Genomic DNA, 17,703 nt, shown 5'->3' on the forward strand with positions numbered 1-17,703 from the left:
GAAAGCTGAGGCTAGAGATAGGCAGGAGGTAGGGAAGTGTTTGGAGGTGACAGGGTTACAGAGCACTGTGTTGTGCATGGGTATCTTTCACGATAGGGCTATGGCCACATCCTGTTTGCAGACAAGGAAATCGGGGCGCCAAGGTCTGCCTGCCCTGGCATACCCTATGAGTAGGTGGTAGGTTTGTGTGGCGAGGCTAGGAAGCAGCAAAGGGCACCAAGGGATCAGTCAGAGAGGTGGTAGGGATGCAGCCCCCTCACTGCCTGGGAAGGGCCAGGGGCCACGTGGGGCAAGGCTCAGGCCAAGCAGCAGTGCCTTTCTATCGCAAACACTCTAAGGTGACTCATTAATGTACCCACACCCTAATGCCAAACCTGCTGTTGGCAAGTCAAACTCCAAAAGACAGGGAGCCTGTAGACCAAGGTGAAACAGCCCCAGGAGCTTCACAGGCCCTCCTCTCAGAGGGAAGCCCATCACATCTTTCTCCTGGTGAGTCCTGTGTACTGACCTTCCAGTAGCAGCTGAGCTCTTACCCATTGCTCACACCCCCACTGGACCAAACCCAAACCCACTGCAACCTATTAGGGTGCTGAGACTGTAAGGAGCCTGAGATCTTGACAGGGGCAGACAGCCTCATCACTCTCAGAGCAGTGTGGTTCTGAACTGCCAACTTGGTGCCTAGCAACCCAGAGCTTACCTGACAGTGCCACCAGGGCTCCCTCTGGGTTCATTTCTGGCTGGTAGCCAGTGTTAAGGCTGGACCAGTTCCATCTCGGGGGACGACAACTAAAGGCGGTCCTTAGGAAATAGTTTGCTGCCACAACACCCCTGCCAGGCTGTCATGGCAACTCCCTTCCTCCTCTGCGGTGGCTGGTGCAGGGGGAACTGGCAGTCAGGCTGCCCAGGGAGTTAGCTGACACAGTTCTCTGTCTGGTGTGAGACCTCAAGGCAGACTATCTGTAGGATTGTGGCTGCAGAGGGTAGAACCAGGAGTAGGTAGCAGCCTTGGGCATGGGTAAGGAAGGTGAGAGGCAGTAAGAGTGGAGGATGGGAGAGGCCAGGGTGGGTTCAGTCTGTGGAGCACACCAGCTGGGAGCCCCTTCTCCAGAACATCCGGAACCCCTTACCTGGAGCCTCAACTCTGGGCCCTGGGAAAGCAGACAGGGCATCTTTGGGGGTTGAGGTGATGCCTCAGAGCAGGGTGGCAGGGCTCAGGCTGGTTGCCCAAATGTTTGTGACAGCTGTGGCTGGCAAGTGGGGAGAGAGCTCGTGGGTATGGGAATGGGAGGGCGAGGATGGCGTCAGGAGAAGGGGCTTAGAGGGGCTTCAGAGCCAGAGTAAAAGTGATCGAGGAGAGGGCACCACAGGCCGGGAGCAGGTGGTGTAGCCCTCGTGGCTTCAAAGGTGGAGGGGGCATGCAGGGTGGGCATGGAGGTGAGGAAGCCACTGCTGCTCGCTCTACTCGCTTGCTTCGGGTAGGCGGGTGAGGAGGGCAGGGAGCAGTCAGTGGAGGACCGAGTGCGTGTCCCAGTCCCAGGCCTTCTCCTCCTGGGACTTTGCAGAGGATAAGGGGGTTGGGGAATGGACCTGGAGTTACCATAAGCTGAGACCCTAGCAATTGTCCAAGGGAGCTAGCGAGGGCAGGTCAATTTGCTGAGGTCCAAGGTCACACCTGGGCTTTAGCTTTAGGCTGATCTGTGGAGACCCCAGGGGTGGCTGTGCCGAGTGACCCAGGCTCTTACCCCTCAGCTGACCTCCAGGAGAACGACAGGTGCCACTGGAATCACACGCAGTGTGCTAGGCACATCCTTCACCCCCTGGTCTCGGACTACGGCCACCACCAGCTGCACCTGCATGCTGTCAGCCACTGCGACTGTGATTCCAGGTGAGGGCCCCTCCTCGGGGACCCTCAGCACAGTGGAGACACCTGGGCCCTAAACATTCACTGCCGTTCCCGCTGACCTTGACCTGGTGCCCCATAAGCAGCAGGGGCAGGGCCCAGGGGAGCCCACTGTCTCTGCAGAATCTGGCTGGGGTTGCTGGGGGAGGTTGCGGGGCCAGGCTGAGCGTCTCGTGTGCCAGGGGGAAAGACTGCTCAGAGAAAGCCAACAGCAGCAGCAGCAGCTCCCAGGATGTGGGACCAGCTTGCTTCAAGATCATCCAGACCCCTTGCTATGAGCTCATCCCAGAGGAGGAGTGCGTGGAACGGTTCTGGTACAGCTGGTGAGTGCTGGCAAAGCCAACAGGGGAGACAGGTGCGCTCTCAGGCACTGCGTCCCCCCAACCTCCTGCCAGCCCTCTGTCCCTGTCACCCTCCCCTCACAGGTGCAAAAGCTACAGGCCTGTCTCGGTAGCAGTGATCCACCACCCTGTCCACCACGAGTACGTGGGAGATGAACTCCATGAAGACGAGGAAGAAGCTGGCCAGCCCCCCATCCCGACCCAGGTGGGGCCCACCAAGCCCCCCAGCCCGAACCAGGTGGGGCCCACCAAGCCCCCAGACACAAGCACCGGCACAGTCACTGGCCTCCCCACCGGTGCCCCCGACTCGGCAGCCCCCATCACCATCTGGCGCTCCGAGAGCCCCACAGGGAAGAACCAGGGCAGCAAGGTGACCAAGAAGGTAAAGAAGAAAAAGGAGAAAGAGAAAGAAAAAGAGGAGTCATCGTCGGACAGGGAGAAGACGAAGCTCAAGAAGAAAGTCACGAAGGGCAAGGTGACGAAGAAGAAGAGCCCCCTGAAGTCGGAGCCGTCTCCTCCAGACTCGGCCCGGTCGGCCAGCCCCCGAGAGCTGACCGTGATGTCGGAGTCCAGCCCAGACAGCCGGGAAGACCTGGAGAGCGAGGAGAGCAACACTGAGCCCAGACAGGAGAGACCCTCCAGCGAGGAGAGTGCGCCCGCCTCTTCACCCAGGAAGAGAGAGAAGCCGAGCCCCACCAAGAAGCCGGCGAGGAAGCTATCCCCAGCCAAGAAGGTCACCAAGAAGAAATCGCCTCCGACATCAAACCCCAATCTCAGCTGAGGCCAGGGTGACCGAGGTGAAGAATAAAGTCACTCGAGCCTGTAGCCCTGTTCTCTCTCCCTGCAACGGGCTATGGCGCTTGGGGAGGGGCTGAGGAGCTGGGGCTGGAGGGGTTCTGAGGGCTAAGCCAGCTGCCAGCGCATTGTCCACAGAGGAAAAGAGTGGGAGACCTTTCTGTCGTTCTTGTCGGGGAGAAGGGAGGGCACAGCCATGGTTTCCCTTCCTGTCCTTGGGCTGGGGCACTCCGGGGGGTGGTGGGATGGGTGGGAGGGGGGTTGAGTGGGGTTAGGCGCTAAGGGCTGCAGTGAGGCCCACAATAAAGCGAATGCTGCATCCACTACCACGGTGCCTGGCCTGCCTTCTCTAAGGGGCTCAGGGCACCACAGGGGACGGCTGGCCCTGCTCTAGCTAGGCCCTTGTGGACTTCTGTGCCCTGCAGGTTCTGGCAGAGGACCAGCCCTCTTCCTGTACTCTTACTCTGCACCCCCACTCCCCAAAGCCAAAGGATCCTGCATGAGGACAAGCAGGGGCAGCAGCGGGCAAAGGAGGCAGAGCCAGACTTCCCCAGCACTGTAGCCAAGCCCCTGTGAGGAACCACAGGGGAGACCAGAAGTTCAGAACAAAAGAGGCAGTGGGGCTGGGACAGGGGGTGGGGATGGACTGGGGCCAGGAAGCTGGCTGTCCTATGCTGCTGGGAAGGACAAGTTTCCCCTGCAAAATCCCAGCGCAGCTCCCTGACTCAGGGCTCATATGCGAGAGAGAGAGAGACAGACAGACAGAGATTGATTGATTCTCTCTCCTTTCTCGCGGGGAGCCCACTCTGGGGCAGGAATACTCGACTGACTTGGCAGAGGTGCCAGAGGTGAAGGCCCAGCTGGCAAAAGGCACAGGGATTGGGTCCATTTTGCTGGAGACAGACCACCTATCCCAGGGGCAGAGGAGATGGTGGGAAAGGGAGGCCCTGGGTCCCAGCGGAGGAAGGGCGAGGGGAGCAGACAGCCCCGGAGCAGATGGGAGTCCTGTGCTGCTGCTCTTCATGCCTGGGCTGGAGGTCTGGGAGTGGGCGTCCTGGCTCCGCTCCACACTGCTCTGAAGGGTGCCCTCACAGGGACTGCAATTGGAGAGAGAGGCCGCAGCAAGGGCTCTGTAGAAACACTGTTTATTCCAATGACAGGCAGGAGGCAGAAGTGGCAGCAGGTGGGTAAGGGCGTCAGGCAGGGGCTGGGCAGTGCAGCTCTGCTCTGTCCCCTGCTTTCCTGTGCCAACAGCCACTCTAGCTGTTGGCATCGGGGTCAGACTCCTTCCCTCCTGCCCCCACTGAATAAATAGTATCCCTTTCCCCACAGGAGCCAGGGGAGACTGCTGCCGAGTTGGTGTCCCCGTCACAGCTCAGTCAGATGGCAGCAGAAGCTGAAATGGCTTGTAGGGAGAATACAACACAGTTCCATCATTCTCAGTCTCCTCCTCTTCCTCCTCCCTGCCACACTGCCCCCTTGAGCCTGGGCCCAGGCAAGACGGTCGGCAAGGACCCGGGATGTGGACCAGGGAGGAACCGTGTCTAGGGCACACTGAGATCAAGTTTGCAAGGCCATCCAATGTCACCCATCCAGGCTGACCAACAAAGAGAACGTCACTTCACGCCACTTTATGGACAGAAAAGGAGGGGACAGGGAGTGAGGCTGTGGGCAGCCAGGCAGGTCTTTCCCAGGCTCAGAGGTCAGCCGAGTCCTAGGAGCAGGCCCCCTACCGATCCATCTCATCCAGGAGCGGGGTGGCATCGCCAGCAATGGACATGGGGGTGCTTTCGATCATGGGGCTGGGGGAAGGCCGAGGCGTTAGCCGCTGCTTCTGTTTCCGCCGCTCTGCCTCCTTTTCCTGAAGCCACTGCTCTGCCATCTTGCCCCAGTCGATGGCTGCGTGGCTGTTGGACCTGTAGCAGGAAGGAGAGAGGGGGAACCTGTGAGATAGAAGGGAGCCTCCCACTGCTTCACTGGAAAGCTCCCACCCCACCACCTACGGGCAGCAGCCCCTTTGCTGGGGGAGAGAACAGTGGCTCGCTGCCAAACTATACTCTCCTGTCCCCCCTGCCCCAGAAAGCCGTCCCCTGAGGTTATCACCTAGGTCCCTGGCTCTCAGAGGCCCTGCCTATTCTGTCCCTGCCCCCTTGAGGGCCCTCCTCTATTAATAGTGCGCAGAGACTTACTTTGGCTGTTGTTGCCGTTGCCGGGAGCTGGAGGAAGGCTGGGGCTGGGCCTGGGCCTGGGCCGACTGGGGGGTGGTGCTGGCCTGCAGCTGGTGGTACTGCGGCGTGGTGATGGGTTGGCTCGGGGTCGTGTAGGAGTAGCTGGGGGTCATTAATGGCGTGGCCACTGGCTGCTGGGCAGGCGTTGGGAATACCTGGAAAGAGGTGCAGAGTGAGGGTGGGCTTTGGGGTGATTGGTCCTTGCTGGTGGCTCTAGCAAGGGGAGCTGTTGGGATTAATACAGGACTTTCAGCTGACTCTCTCCTGCAGAGCGTGGGGTTGTGAACAGCAGAGGCAGGCCAACAGCTCTGGCCATCCAGAGGAAGCTGGTGGGATGGGGTGGCAGAAAAGGCCCACAAATCCTGACCACCTGCAGTTTCTAGGGGCTATCTCAAAGGCCTCTGGGAAAGTTCACTCCCCCTGGCCCTCCAGTGGGTCTGAGGAAAAGGAGCACCACTGGAGGTGGGTATTATCAGGCGTCGGTCTATGGACGAGCCGACAGAGGATGATCATGCTCACTGGACTCCTCCCTGCCTTACCGGGACCACCCTCCCCCACCCCGCCTCAATCCACATACATGATAGGCGCTGCTGCCCCCTCCACTGCCCCCGTAGCCATACTGGCTGGAGGCCCATTGGGCGGGGGTGGTGTTTGGGTTCTGTCCTTGGCCTGTCACAGCAGCAATGGCACTGAACATCTGGGAGGTCATGTTCTGGGGCAGGGCGTTCACGGCTCGGGTGAGATCTGTAAGCACACAGAGCGGCGAGGTCAGGGCTGATGGTGCAAGTCCCTCCAGCTCCCCAGTGCTCAGCCCTGCTTGGTATGTGCAGCTCACCGGCGAGGTTGATGTTGGCAGGGGTGGCATTGATCGAGGCAGGGGTCCGAGTCCTGCTGCTGCTGCTCGGGGTGATGCCTGCAAGAAAAGGCTAGTGAGTGATGGCCTGTCTGCAAGGGCTTTCTGGTTTCGATTCAAGGGTCTGGGGGTGGCAGAGGGGCAGTGCAGAGGCCAAGTGGAAGGGAAACCTTTTAGTGCTATGAGGTGAGAGAGAGAGAGAGAGACAGCTTCAGTGACCGCAGGTCTTAGCCTCGCCTCCCAAAGGCCAGTTTGAGTACCGAGCCAGGCCTCGGAGTCCATTCAACCACCACCCGGAAGTCGGGCCAATGGGACTCACCTGGGACAGGATCCTGGTAATGGTCCTTAAACCACCTGAAGAGGCCGTTCACGGTGGAGAAGACTTGGCCCCGGTACCGGAGCCCTTCTGGAGTCACAGTGACGTACTCGACCCTAGGGTGGGAGGAGACACGGTCCCATCAGACCGCATCCCCATGCGGAGCAACCAGGCTGGGTGCTGGGCGAAAGCAAAAGGAAGACGCCAAGGCCTGACATCATCACAGGGGAGCCCCCCTACCCCCCGGTCATACGCTGGAATCGTCTGTAGCACCAGGTAGGGGTGGAGCCCGCCCTTATGCAAAGCTGAAGCGGGAACAGCAAGGTGTGGCTAAGAAGGGACCCTGGATCCAGCCTGGTTTCCCTTTCAGCCCTTGCAAGCGCCAGCGAAGGGACCAAGTTGGCACCAGGTCACTAACGAGCACCCAAATACTCTGAGTGGTGATTAAGGAGGACTACAGTCTATCTCAAGGAGATCTGGTGGTGGCACAGTGGTTATGCAGCAGGCTGCTAACCACTAAGTCAGCGGTTCAAAATCGCCAGCCACTCCCAGGGAGAAAGATGAGGCTTTCTACTCCTGCAAAGCGTTAGTTACAGCCTTAGAAAGGGGCAAGAGAGTTCTTTCCTGTCCTGTAGGGTCGCCATTGTCAGTCAGAATTGACTGGAGTGATTTTTTTTTTTTGCTTATTGATTTAGTACAGTAAAACAGAAATGTGCATTCACGCTGCAGTCGAGTCGGGAGAATGGGGGCAGCTGAAGGACAGAAGGCTTGGTGACCGGCCTGTGTCACTGACACCCAGAAAGCTGGTCCAAGGAAACAGAACTTTGTCCCCCGACTTGTTTGTAAGAGCATGGTGAGTGAGCACTGGCAGACCCAGATACCACACCACCTTAGGAAGAAGGCCAGCCTGTTGGAAGATGTGACTGACCGCCAAAGCCATGGGGGTGGCCGTCCCCGTCTTTGCCAGCAGAGAGAGAGCCTGGTGACGAGCACCCCTCCCTGGAGGGCGAGCAGGGCAAGGCTGGTGAGTTCTGCTGTGACTCTGTGTCTGTCCTACCTCCGGGTGGGGAGAGGAGCCAGGCAGGCAACAGAACTAGAGCAACAACTCCGGGGCTCAGCCTTCTGGAGCTTCTGCGGGCCCCAGTGCTCACCTGGGTTTCCCCCGGGGCTGGTATCCCAGGAGGAACTTGCCGGGTAGTTCCTTGCAGGCACAGATGAAATAAGGGATGAAGGTAGGCTTCTCCTTCTTAGTTTTGACAAGCAGCTCCTCTAATTTCTGGGGGTAGAATGGGGAGAGGTTGGGAGAGTAGCATGCTTGGCACTCAATATATGCCTCACAAACAGGGCCCACTGCCGTCACTGGGCTGAGAGAGTGTCGGTCCGTCTGTCACTGGGCGGGACTCTCTCTCAGAGAGCTCTGGGCTCACCTTGCGGTCCCCACCACTGCAGTCCTGATAATATTTGTGGTTCAGAAGATCGCGGGCAAAGGAAGCCATGGGCTGGACGTAGCGGGCAACAATCTCATCCAGGTCTTCAAATTCCTGTGGGGAGAATGGAGAGGGCTCCTGTATTACAGTCAGAGCCAAAACTCCTGGGCCCTCAACAAACCCACCCGGAAGATTCCAGTGGAAAGGACCACCCTGGGCCACTGCTGTCCCTACGTCCCTTCCAATTACCCATCTGTCAGGGTCATGCCCAGAAATCTTGGCTCACAGCCGCACCAGGTCTTTTAAATAGTAACTTGGTGCTTGAAATGTCAACTGCAAACAGGCAAGAGGCCCTTATGTGTGTGTCCCGCCTCTGCTCCAAGTGGCCTTCCATCTCAAAATGGACACCAGATAACTGTTGCCCTGCTCTGTACCCCGAAAACCACAGATGATGCCAACAAGATACTAATGTCAGGCGACTGGGAGGCGGGTGCGGCGCTCACCTCACTGTTGATCCACAGTGTGGCTCCCAAACTGAAGGCATTTTCCTTGCCTTCCTCCCGGACGTCCACGTGTTGGTAGATGCCATCACTGACCTTCCAGGTCACGGTCAAGTGATTCTCACCCTTGCTGCTCGGCCGGATGATCACATCGCCCTGGTCCATGGTCTCCATCATCTTTTCTGCTTGCTTGAAGTTGATGTTATGGAATGACGGGTGTGCAATGACTCGCTTGATGTATGCTACAGAGGGCAGCAAAAAGTACTGAGCTGGGGAGGGGGTCCGGAGCCGCATTTCCGAGTCCCTATGGGCCTGGGCGCTCGGACAGGGTAGGCGTGTTAACCTGGACGCCGAGCACGAAGCGCCACAGTGCGCTGACAGAAAACGAGCGTGACCCAGAGAGGTCGAGAAGAGGGACACAGCAAGCGGAGGCGGGAGGCACACTCACTGGTCCGCTGCTGCTTCCGCTTCCTGTCCTCATCCTGCTTGTGGTCTGCGGCTTCGGCATCAAAGTCGTAGTAGGTGTCCTTGGGCAGCTTCCACTCGTTGTTCCTGTCCATGAGGTCTGAGGTGCGGCAGGTCAGGTCTGCACTGAACTTCTCGATGTCAATCTTCATGATGCGACAGTGGACGGTCATTCCCACCTAGGTCCACAGAACATGTGAGCTGAAAGGGACGAAGATGACCTAGCCCAATGCCCTATTCACGCATGACAAGAGCAGTGTCTAGGTGGAAGAGTGAGGTGGCTTGCTTACAGCCGCCTCGCTCTCCAGTCGCAGAGCAGGTTGAGTCTGGCCTGTGGAGTTCTGCCTGGGCCCTCTGCTGACCAGAGGGAGATCAACTAGAGCCTGCCAGGATCCCCACAAGCAACAACGCCACCATTTCCTTCTTCTACCAAGTTGTTTAGTTACGGGCCCTGGGGTGCGGTGAGAGCCAGGCTGTCCTTTTGTCTTGAGGGGAGGCAAAATAAACAGTTGCTCTTCCCATTTGACCCCAATGGGCTACATTGTGGCAGAAAAACTGCCTGGCCGCCCTCCTTCCGGAAGAGCCCCGCTTCAGTTGATGGCAAACCCAGCCAGCTCTCAGGCCCTCACAGCACCTGGAGCCAGTGTGCGCACCCGCAGAAACTCGGCGAGATGCTAAGTGGGAGCTCTGGGACCAAACACTCAACCTTTCTCTGACTTGGGGTTTCTCAGGTCACCAAAAAGAGGGAGAGCCTTCCTTTCCCTGCCAGCATGTGAGCAGACATAAGGTATTAACAAGGTGATGTCACTCACGAGCCAGCCATCAGAGTGAGATAAGCGGTCCCTGTGGCAGGAAAACAGGAACAGGAAGAGTTTTGACAGAGTCTGGCGCGCGCGCTCTCTCTCTCTCGTGAAGCCCGTTCGGTGTCCCTGTGCAACTTCTCTGGTTGGGTCTGTAGAGCCCACCCCGCAGGTAGCCGTGCGACCCTGCCCATCTTCCGGAGGAGCACCTCCTGGCCACGGGCTAACACGAGGAGCATTTACTTCTCAACTTTTGAGCCTGAGCCCCTGCTTCCTGCCAGCAGGGCGTCCCTGCATTCCCCACGGGAAGAGAGAGCCCTCTGCCCAGGGACTGGCAACCGGCTGAAGTTCCACAAGGGCAGGGACAGAGCTGCTGCTCACGCACGTGCTTCTGGCCCTGGCTTCTTCCACCTCGTCTGAATCCTCCCGGACTTGCTCCCCACCAGGCAGCCACTGGGAACAGAGCCCAATGTCTGGGGCGGCGACAGGGAGACCCCAAAGAAGGAGAGCTGGTCTGAGGCTACCATGGCACTGAGTGCCTTAGACACCCCCCATCCACCTACCTTCACCCGTTCTTCTGGACGCTTCACCACTTTGTCACTGAGGAATTTGGTGGGGATGAAGCCGGCGACCCCATTGTCTAACCGTGTCTTGACACCGATGGCCTGGCCTGGGCAGGAACCGCTGTCGAAGTGGTTCCACACCTGGAGAGAGCATGCGGGGGTGCATGAAGACTGTGGAGATCACACGCTAAGGACAGCTGCCAGGGCTGTGGCACTCACACCTGAATCCATGGGCCACAGACACAACCTAGCCATCCACCAAAACAGATAGTGGATGGTCAAGACTTTCCGTGACTCCTACCTGGTGTCTGGTGGCATCAGACACCAGAAAACCTTTTATGTGTACTTCACTGACAGGGCCCTCCAGCCATTAAGCGTGGCCATGCCCACTGTGTTCTGGCCCAGAGGTTGTAAGGAATAGCCAGCTGCCAAGCTCCTCAGAACACCGCATTTCTGGGAACCTAGCACGCAGCAGCTTTCTTAGAACATGGACAAATGACAACAGCGGCTTCCATTAGGTGGGGGTTCAGATACCGTCTTACAATCTCATGCATGGGAAGTCTGCCTGGAAATACCTGCCAACCCAGAAAAAGCTACCGGTGTGGTTTCAGTGACTTTGCCCTCTGGAAGGGAAGGGATGCCAGCAGCTGTGGGGAATGAGCCCCTGTATGGGAGCTGGCAGCGAGTGTGAATCTGCAGGCACGGGGGACTGCGTCTTCTCTGCAGGTAGGGAAGCAGCAAGTGCCTGAAATTTCCTAGTCCGGTTGGGCTGGAACTCGGGATGAGGGGACTGAGGCAGGAGGGAGGGCACACGGAGGAGTCTCACCCAGCAGAGAGGGCCTGCAGCTGCCCTCCTGCCCCGTGGACTTGTTTGCTCACACTGAAGGGCGCACCTCACTCAGCTCAGGGAAGCTGTCCTGCTGACAGAAGGGGCACTGCCACAGTCCTGTCTCATCGTTGCGGATCGCCTGGTCGTAGCTCTCCCCCTGGGGCCGCCTGTGGGCGATGCCGGTGACGATGCAGATGATGAGCTTGCCTGGAGGAAGGGCACAGGGCGGGCTTAGTGAAGCACACAGGTGACTCCACCCCGCCACATGTAGGCACAGCCAAGACCTGGTGATGGGAGAGTGAGGCCGAGAAAGGGACTCTAAGGAAGACCCCAGAGAGGGTCAGGTGTCTGATTACACACTGCACTTCACTTTGACATCACCCCAAGTTCCCCTGGGTCTCCCCCCTACCCCCAGCCCCACCCTGCTGGAACGGCTGCTTGGTTTGAGGGCATGCAGTCAATCTACCGTCGACCCCACTTGTCCTTTGTAACTACCAAAGGGACCCAGAACTCACCGATGTAGAAGGTCTCCGGGGTCTCTTTGGTCAGCATGTTGAAGATCTCCTCTGTGTTGGGGGAGCGGTAGGCTGTCCTCAGGTCCTTGTACCGACAGCTCAGCTCTGCCCGGATGTCGTACAGGGTGATGTGTTTGTCCCCATAGCCCTAGGGAATTGGGGGGAGTGGAGTGGGGGTGTGTCTATCAAGAGTCTGACAACTGCTATCCCACATGAGCCACAGGGGCTTCAATGAAAACAGCAGGCCAATCCTTTTGGGTCTTCTCTCACCTCCCTTCCCATCTGCATTCACTAACGGGTTTTAAAACCCTTCCCAATCTGTTCTGTAACTACAGTGCTTCGGGGAACCCGGTGTATACGAGAGAAAAACGCAAAGCTGGTCTGTGGGAAAGAAGGCCTAGGAGGACATGACTTCCAGTCCTCTCTGCCCCACGACCTCTGTAGCTGCCTGAGAAACCCAGCAGCCCTGCAGCCAGCCAGGTCGACAGGGCCAGAGTGCTTCTGTGGCATGGATGCTAAGCAACGGAGCCTCCCAGGGCGGCGTCTGCAGCAGGCTGCCCCAGGGTCACCCACCTGCCTCTCCAGTTCTTCTGCAAAGGCGTCCAGGTCCAGGTCCTTGAGTCGCTCTGGGTTTTCTAGGATCTCCTCCAGGGCCCCTGCAGGGTTGGCATCTTCGGCTGACTCATCGTACTCCAGGGCATCCACTGCCATCTTCCTGGCCCACTCATAGGTCTCAGGGTGGACACGAGAGCCATCAAGGACTTCAATGTATGAGTCAGTGCTAAGGACAGGCAGAAAAGGGATCAGATATAGAGGGTGCTTCCAGCAACAACCCAAATGTCCACCAATAAGAAACTGGTACATCAATTAAGGTACCTCGAGACAATGGAATCCTATACAGCCATTAAGAGAATGAGGTAGATCTATGTGGGCTGACATGGAAAGATGGCCACGGTAGCTCGCTATGTGAAAAATGTACAAAATGCTATGAACCACACGGCCTCATTCTGGTGGGAAATGGGTGGTCAGTAAGTGCAGAGTGAAAAGAAAACGCAGGAAGACCACAGCAGGCATCATGCTGTTGTGACCGTGATCTCTGGGGGGTTGGGACCATGGGGGACCTCCACTTTCTGCACATATGTCCACATTCTGAATCTTCTAGGGTCAACACACAGGAGATGGACGGTAAGGTAAAGCAGGCAGGGGGCGGGGAATGGCCTTTGAGAATTGGCCGACAGCTCTTTCCGCCACCAATCCTTCCCAGGCCGGTCCTGCCCGTGCACTCACATGGACCTATGTTCCAGCAAAGCTGGGTGGGAATGAAGTTTTAGAACTTGAAACCTAGTTCCCCACTGATTTCCATTACTGAGTGAGGCGCTGTGTGCCTGTGGAAAGCATCCTCCAAAGACTGAGCTGACAACTTCTGGAGAGGAAGCGGTCAATAGTGGAGTCCAAAGTTCAAGCGAACAGAACCCTTTCTCAGTACCACGAACTCAGGACATGCTGCATCTCTCCCCCGTGCCTCCTTCTCTCCTTAGCCACCACTGCACACCTCTTCCTTTACCCTGCTGCCCACACTCGTATCTGGCCACAACCAACCACCACCATGAAACAAGCTCGGTGTTTAAAGAAATCTTGTGTCTTCTGATAATTCATAAACAACGGTTGGCTCCTTTTAGGTTTCTCTCATACAAAAAAGTTTCCTGTAACTGATCCAATCTTTCCCATCAGTCAGTGGCTCTTGATGGCACAAAGGCCATTCACTTTGCTTTAAACGTTTCCTGTGTGACATGCCTGGCGGCCCTCTGACAGCTCTCACACTCTGAAACCCCAAAGCAAAGCCCACGGGGAGTCCTCCTGGCCCACCCACGCTGAGGGCATCACCTGTCCCCCAGGGAGGCCGTGTCGATCTTGAGGAAGCCAGCACAGTTCATGAAGACTTTGGGACCCATGTGGCACATGGTGACCAGCTGTGTCCGGCTCTCGAGCCGGGTGTTGTTCTGTTTCAGGATCTAGGGGAGAGGCCTGGAGTGAGCCAGGGCATGAGCAGGCCCGCCTGCTTTCAGGTCTCTGTGAAATCGACCGTGATGGCAACGCTGGTCTGCACTCCCCTCCCCCCCCACTGACTGTCCAGCCGAGCACCAAGTTATTTTCGTGAACTACAGCATACCACCAAAGACTTTATAGAGTCAACGTCTGGTTTGGAAAGTTAATAATAAAATAGACAGGCACTCAGCACCCGTCTTAAGAAAAAGAAACAAAGAACAATACTTCTGAAGCTCCTGGTATGCCCTTCTCTCTGATCAGAGTGGTAACATTTAAAATATTCTGAGTCGACCACATCCTACCTTCAGGAGGTGGGTCCCTTTGCGAGGTCCCAGGCCGCAGACGTACTGGATCAGGGCCTGGCTGTAGGGGTGGGCAATGGCACGGTTGACATCAACCCCAACCTCATTGACGCGGTTGATAAATTCACAGTACAAGGCATTCAGCAGCTCCTCCTTGACCACATGCTCCTGTCAACAGGCACAGGCAAGGTTTAGGGTACTGGGCCTTTCCATCCCCTCAGGCCTGCTCAGAACACCCTACTCACCTGCAAAGGGTGAAACTTTAGACACAGGATGTCTTCATCTGAACTGCACACTTGGGCAAATTCAATCAGAGGGTCCTGGATGCGCCGGGCCAGGGAGACGGCCTGTCTCAGCACCGGAGGGTAATCCCGGAACTCTGCCTACAGTCAAACCAGGGTCAGCAGGGCCACAGACACTCCCCGTTCCCACAGCAAGGGGAGATTCAAACTATTTCCCTTTTAAGTCACTTTTTCGACTCTGGGACCCTTTTTCCTAGGCCCACTTTAAGTTCAGGGATACCCCAATAGAACCAAGACTGGCAAAATGGCAGACCTCTGCGTGGGGAAGTGAACAAACATAACCCCGTGCCCGACAGACTTGCTGGGGAGGATTGCAGCTGCTGGGCCGGCCCAAGGGATAGGTTCCAGCATTACCTCCGACTTCTTGCTGTTCATATAGAGAACTGCCAACTCATTATCAACCAGCTCCACCCCAATAGAGGACAGCTGTTGGCCCTGGTCCAGTTCATGTACAATGCGCTTCACATCCTCAATCAACATCTGGGCATCCCTGGAGGGATGAAGGGTACTATTTAGGGGCGTTTCTGGAGACACAATCTCATGAATAGGGTGGGGGTGGGGCTGGAGAGAGCTTTGGCATCAGGAGGAGGACTGATTTGGGGGCTTCATCGTGGTTCTATACAAACACATGCCCGCCATTATGGGTGGGTGCCACCCTCAACAACAGCTTCTTCAATCAGGCTGGTCCAATCCCCTGGTAGTCCTACCTGTTTTCTCCTGCAACTGTCACCACATGGGGCTTCTTGTTTGTAAGAAATTTCTTCAGGGTTTCAATGTCATGAGCCTGCATTAAAAGGAAATGCGGAGCTGAAGACACTGAGGCTAGAAAAATTTCAAGCCACCCCCCAGCTCCAAAATCACCGGAAACCATGGAAGGCCAGAGAACAGTAAAAGCTGGAAGGCTCTTTAAAGTATATCTGGTTCCAGCTGCCACCAACATCCATCTGTACGCCTTCTGCCTCTGCTTAATATTTCCCCCAACTAGGACCTGGCTTCAGTGATACGAGCAGCCACTGGTCAGATCCGAGGAAGGGCAGCATAGAAAACAGTCTCTTTTACTGTAAGCAAAACCTGTCTCTAGTTTTGATGACATGAATCAAAGAACCGATTCCTTTGGGTGAGGGCCCTGTCTCTGCCAGTCTCTTGTTCACTGAAAGATGCTTACTTCCTGCTAGATGCTTATAGCTTAAGGCCCCGCCCTTTGTCCACGGACGTCCTCCGATAGTTTATTGATGCCCACATTATGTCAGAGCATGAGTCACACTGACTAAATGAAGGAGGGTGGGGTTACAAAAGAGCAGAGCAAGGCACATAATGTTAAGATCAATTACTACCCTTATCTGGGCCCCGGGGAACTTCTCAATGCTGACACTCCAGTCAAGTTCTTTGACTTCCACCCACAATGCTGTTCTCTTTCCTCCTTCCTGGAATGCCACAAAGCTTTCTTCCCTCTTGGAGGTCCTCTTGACTTTCAAATATTGGTTAATCTCTCAAGTAGATCAATCCCACACACCCCTCTCACCTCACACGACCTCACTGGGTTGTGTAGGTATGGCCCCTCGCCCAACCTCATGCCCAATGGGGTGGGCATCTCAACCACGTCTTTGGCCTCCTTGAAAACATCCTGTCTAACAAAGGAGTTGGGACCTATGGTCTGAGGAATAGACACTGGATATTTTTTAAGAGACTGGGTTGTGGGCAACTTACACTAGACACCTTTTTTTACAGGAATAGCCGCCTGGCAGGCAGAACTATTTTAACTTCTCTTTGAGGGGTGGAGGCCATCTTTTTTAAGTTGTTTGTTGGTCAGCTTCCTCAAATTCTGAGGTGACCTGCTTTGTGAAACGTACTTTGCTTACTAATAAGTCTTTGCCACGCTTACAATAACTCAAAAACAACGAAAAGTTGTTGGAGGAGTACTTCTCTTTAGAATGCTCCCAACGTAACGACAAAAGGACAGAAAAACCAATATAAAAGCAGGCAAAAGACGTGAACAGACATCTCACCAAGGAGGACACACCAGTTGCCAACAAGCACATGAAATCAGACTTACTGACATCAGTCACTACGCTCCAAGCTTGCTGCCATCAAGTCAGTGCTGACTCGGAGACTGTAACTGTTGACATGAGTAAAAAGCCCAGTCTTTCTCCCTCAGAGCTGCTGGAGGTGGTGGTTTCCAACTTGTGACGGTCACAGTCCAACATGTAACCACTACACTGCCAGGGCTCCTGACATTAGTCATTAGAGAGATGCAAATCAAAAGCACACTGAGATAGCAACTCCACTCACTAGGATGCCTTGGATTAAAAAACACAACACATAAACACAAACCCCAGAAGACACCAGGTGAGGGTATGGGGAGACCAGAACGTCCTCCATTGCTGCTGGGGATGGAGATGAGAGAGAGCCGCTGTGGGAAATGCCTGGCAATTCCTCAACGTGGAAGACAGAGAATGATACGACCCGGCAATGCCACTCCCAGATCTATACCCCCAAAGAATTTAGAGTACGTACACAGATACTTGTGCTCACAGAACACTATTCACAAAAAGCCAAAAGAGGAGACGGCCTAAACGTCCATCTACAACTGAACGGATGAACAACATGTGCTCCACAAACCACAGAGTCCAGACACCGTCCTCTGTGCCACAGCAGGATGAGCCTTGACACCATCCGGCCGAGTGACACTGTCAGCTATAAAGGACAAGTGCAGTGTAGGGTTCCACAAGTGTCTAGAGACCGAAGGCGATTAGCGATCACCAACAGTGGGAGGCCGCGGGGAGAGGAGGACCGAATGCTTAGCGGACACTGATGGCCTAATTTAGGAACAGATAAGGGAAATGACTGAACACCACCAGGACATAATTATTGTAACTGAACTACATGTGAAAATTGTTGAAAAGTCAATGCTTTGTTACACATGTATTTAATGTAATGACACAAACGAAAAGAACACTTCATGTTAGAAAAGAGCTGTCCCAATAAAGTTGAAAAGATGCTAGAACAACAAGTGAGTGTACAAACCAGATGAATTTAAATTCCTCTCTTTGGAAGAAGAGACACTGAGAGAGGCGAACGCCGGGAAAAGGCTGGCTTAATGCCCTGGAGGCTTTCAGCTCTTGGAACAGGCTGACCCAAATGCTGGTAGGAACAGAGTCAATAATGGCAGCTCCCAGAAGCACCCAAGGCTCGGGGCCTGGCATCAGGCCAGAAGTCATTTTATACCAGATAACTTGAGTGCCACCTACTGCCCGTGGAAGCTAGCCTTACCCTCTGAGAGCAAGGGCTGTTTCTGAGACGGTGAACTTGTATGGAATGTAAGTGACAAGGCAGAGCAGGAGGCACATGTGGTCACCAGTCACTAACCTTCTTCTCCCGCTCTTCCTCTCTCCAGGCAGTTCGCCGCTTGGTGAAATGGGGCAGCCGGAGGAAGTCTGTCACTTCTCCCTCACCGTTGACCAGGGCGCAGAACACGGGGTGATCCCTGCTCAACAGAAGGAAAGAGGACAGTGCCACAGCAG

At 55.7% G+C, this 17,703-nt stretch overlaps 2 protein-coding genes across 6 annotated transcripts in view; one reads left to right on the top strand and one right to left on the bottom strand.

Annotated features, from left to right (window-relative positions):
* Nucleotides 1-3,066, top strand: part of PROCA1 (protein interacting with cyclin A1) — a 6,988-nt gene extending 3,922 nt beyond the window's left edge. For 2 of the 5 annotated variants that reach the window (XM_045299902.1, XM_045299903.1), the window contains exons 3-5: nt 1,750-1,885; nt 2,083-2,223; nt 2,296-3,066. In XM_045299902.1, coding sequence (XP_045155837.1) covers nt 1,750-1,885; nt 2,083-2,223; nt 2,296-3,022 — 1,004 coding nt within the window. In that variant the 3' untranslated portion in view covers nt 3,023-3,066. The remainder of the gene's footprint in view (nt 1-1,749; nt 1,886-2,082; nt 2,224-2,295) is intronic. The other 3 variants (XM_004706921.2, XM_045299905.1, XM_045299904.1) reach the window with 2 other exon arrangements.
* A 1,099-nt stretch (nt 3,067-4,165) lies between these two features.
* Nucleotides 4,166-17,703, bottom strand: part of SUPT6H (SPT6 homolog, histone chaperone and transcription elongation factor) — a 29,431-nt gene continuing 15,893 nt past the window's right edge. The window contains exons 19-37 of the mRNA XM_045299538.1: nt 17,549-17,666; nt 14,890-14,966; nt 14,537-14,672; nt 14,126-14,263; nt 13,881-14,048; nt 13,417-13,544; nt 12,106-12,313; nt 11,533-11,680; nt 11,082-11,224; nt 10,189-10,329; nt 8,809-9,004; nt 8,364-8,602; nt 7,861-7,974; nt 7,585-7,709; nt 6,437-6,549; nt 6,100-6,177; nt 5,842-6,008; nt 5,226-5,419; nt 4,166-4,952 (exon numbers count right to left, since the gene is read on the bottom strand). Coding sequence (XP_045155473.1) covers nt 4,766-4,952; nt 5,226-5,419; nt 5,842-6,008; nt 6,100-6,177; nt 6,437-6,549; nt 7,585-7,709; nt 7,861-7,974; nt 8,364-8,602; nt 8,809-9,004; nt 10,189-10,329; nt 11,082-11,224; nt 11,533-11,680; nt 12,106-12,313; nt 13,417-13,544; nt 13,881-14,048; nt 14,126-14,263; nt 14,537-14,672; nt 14,890-14,966; nt 17,549-17,666 — 2,818 coding nt within the window. The 3' untranslated portion in view covers nt 4,166-4,765. The remainder of the gene's footprint in view (nt 4,953-5,225; nt 5,420-5,841; nt 6,009-6,099; nt 6,178-6,436; nt 6,550-7,584; nt 7,710-7,860; nt 7,975-8,363; nt 8,603-8,808; nt 9,005-10,188; nt 10,330-11,081; nt 11,225-11,532; nt 11,681-12,105; nt 12,314-13,416; nt 13,545-13,880; nt 14,049-14,125; nt 14,264-14,536; nt 14,673-14,889; nt 14,967-17,548; nt 17,667-17,703) is intronic.

The sequence above is a fragment of the Echinops telfairi genome, unplaced genomic scaffold, assembly GCF_000313985.2.
Source record: "Echinops telfairi isolate 266 unplaced genomic scaffold, ASM31398v2 ScPeMD7_7458;HRSCAF=8496, whole genome shotgun sequence".
Lineage (NCBI taxonomy): Eukaryota > Metazoa > Chordata > Mammalia > Afrosoricida > Tenrecidae > Echinops > Echinops telfairi.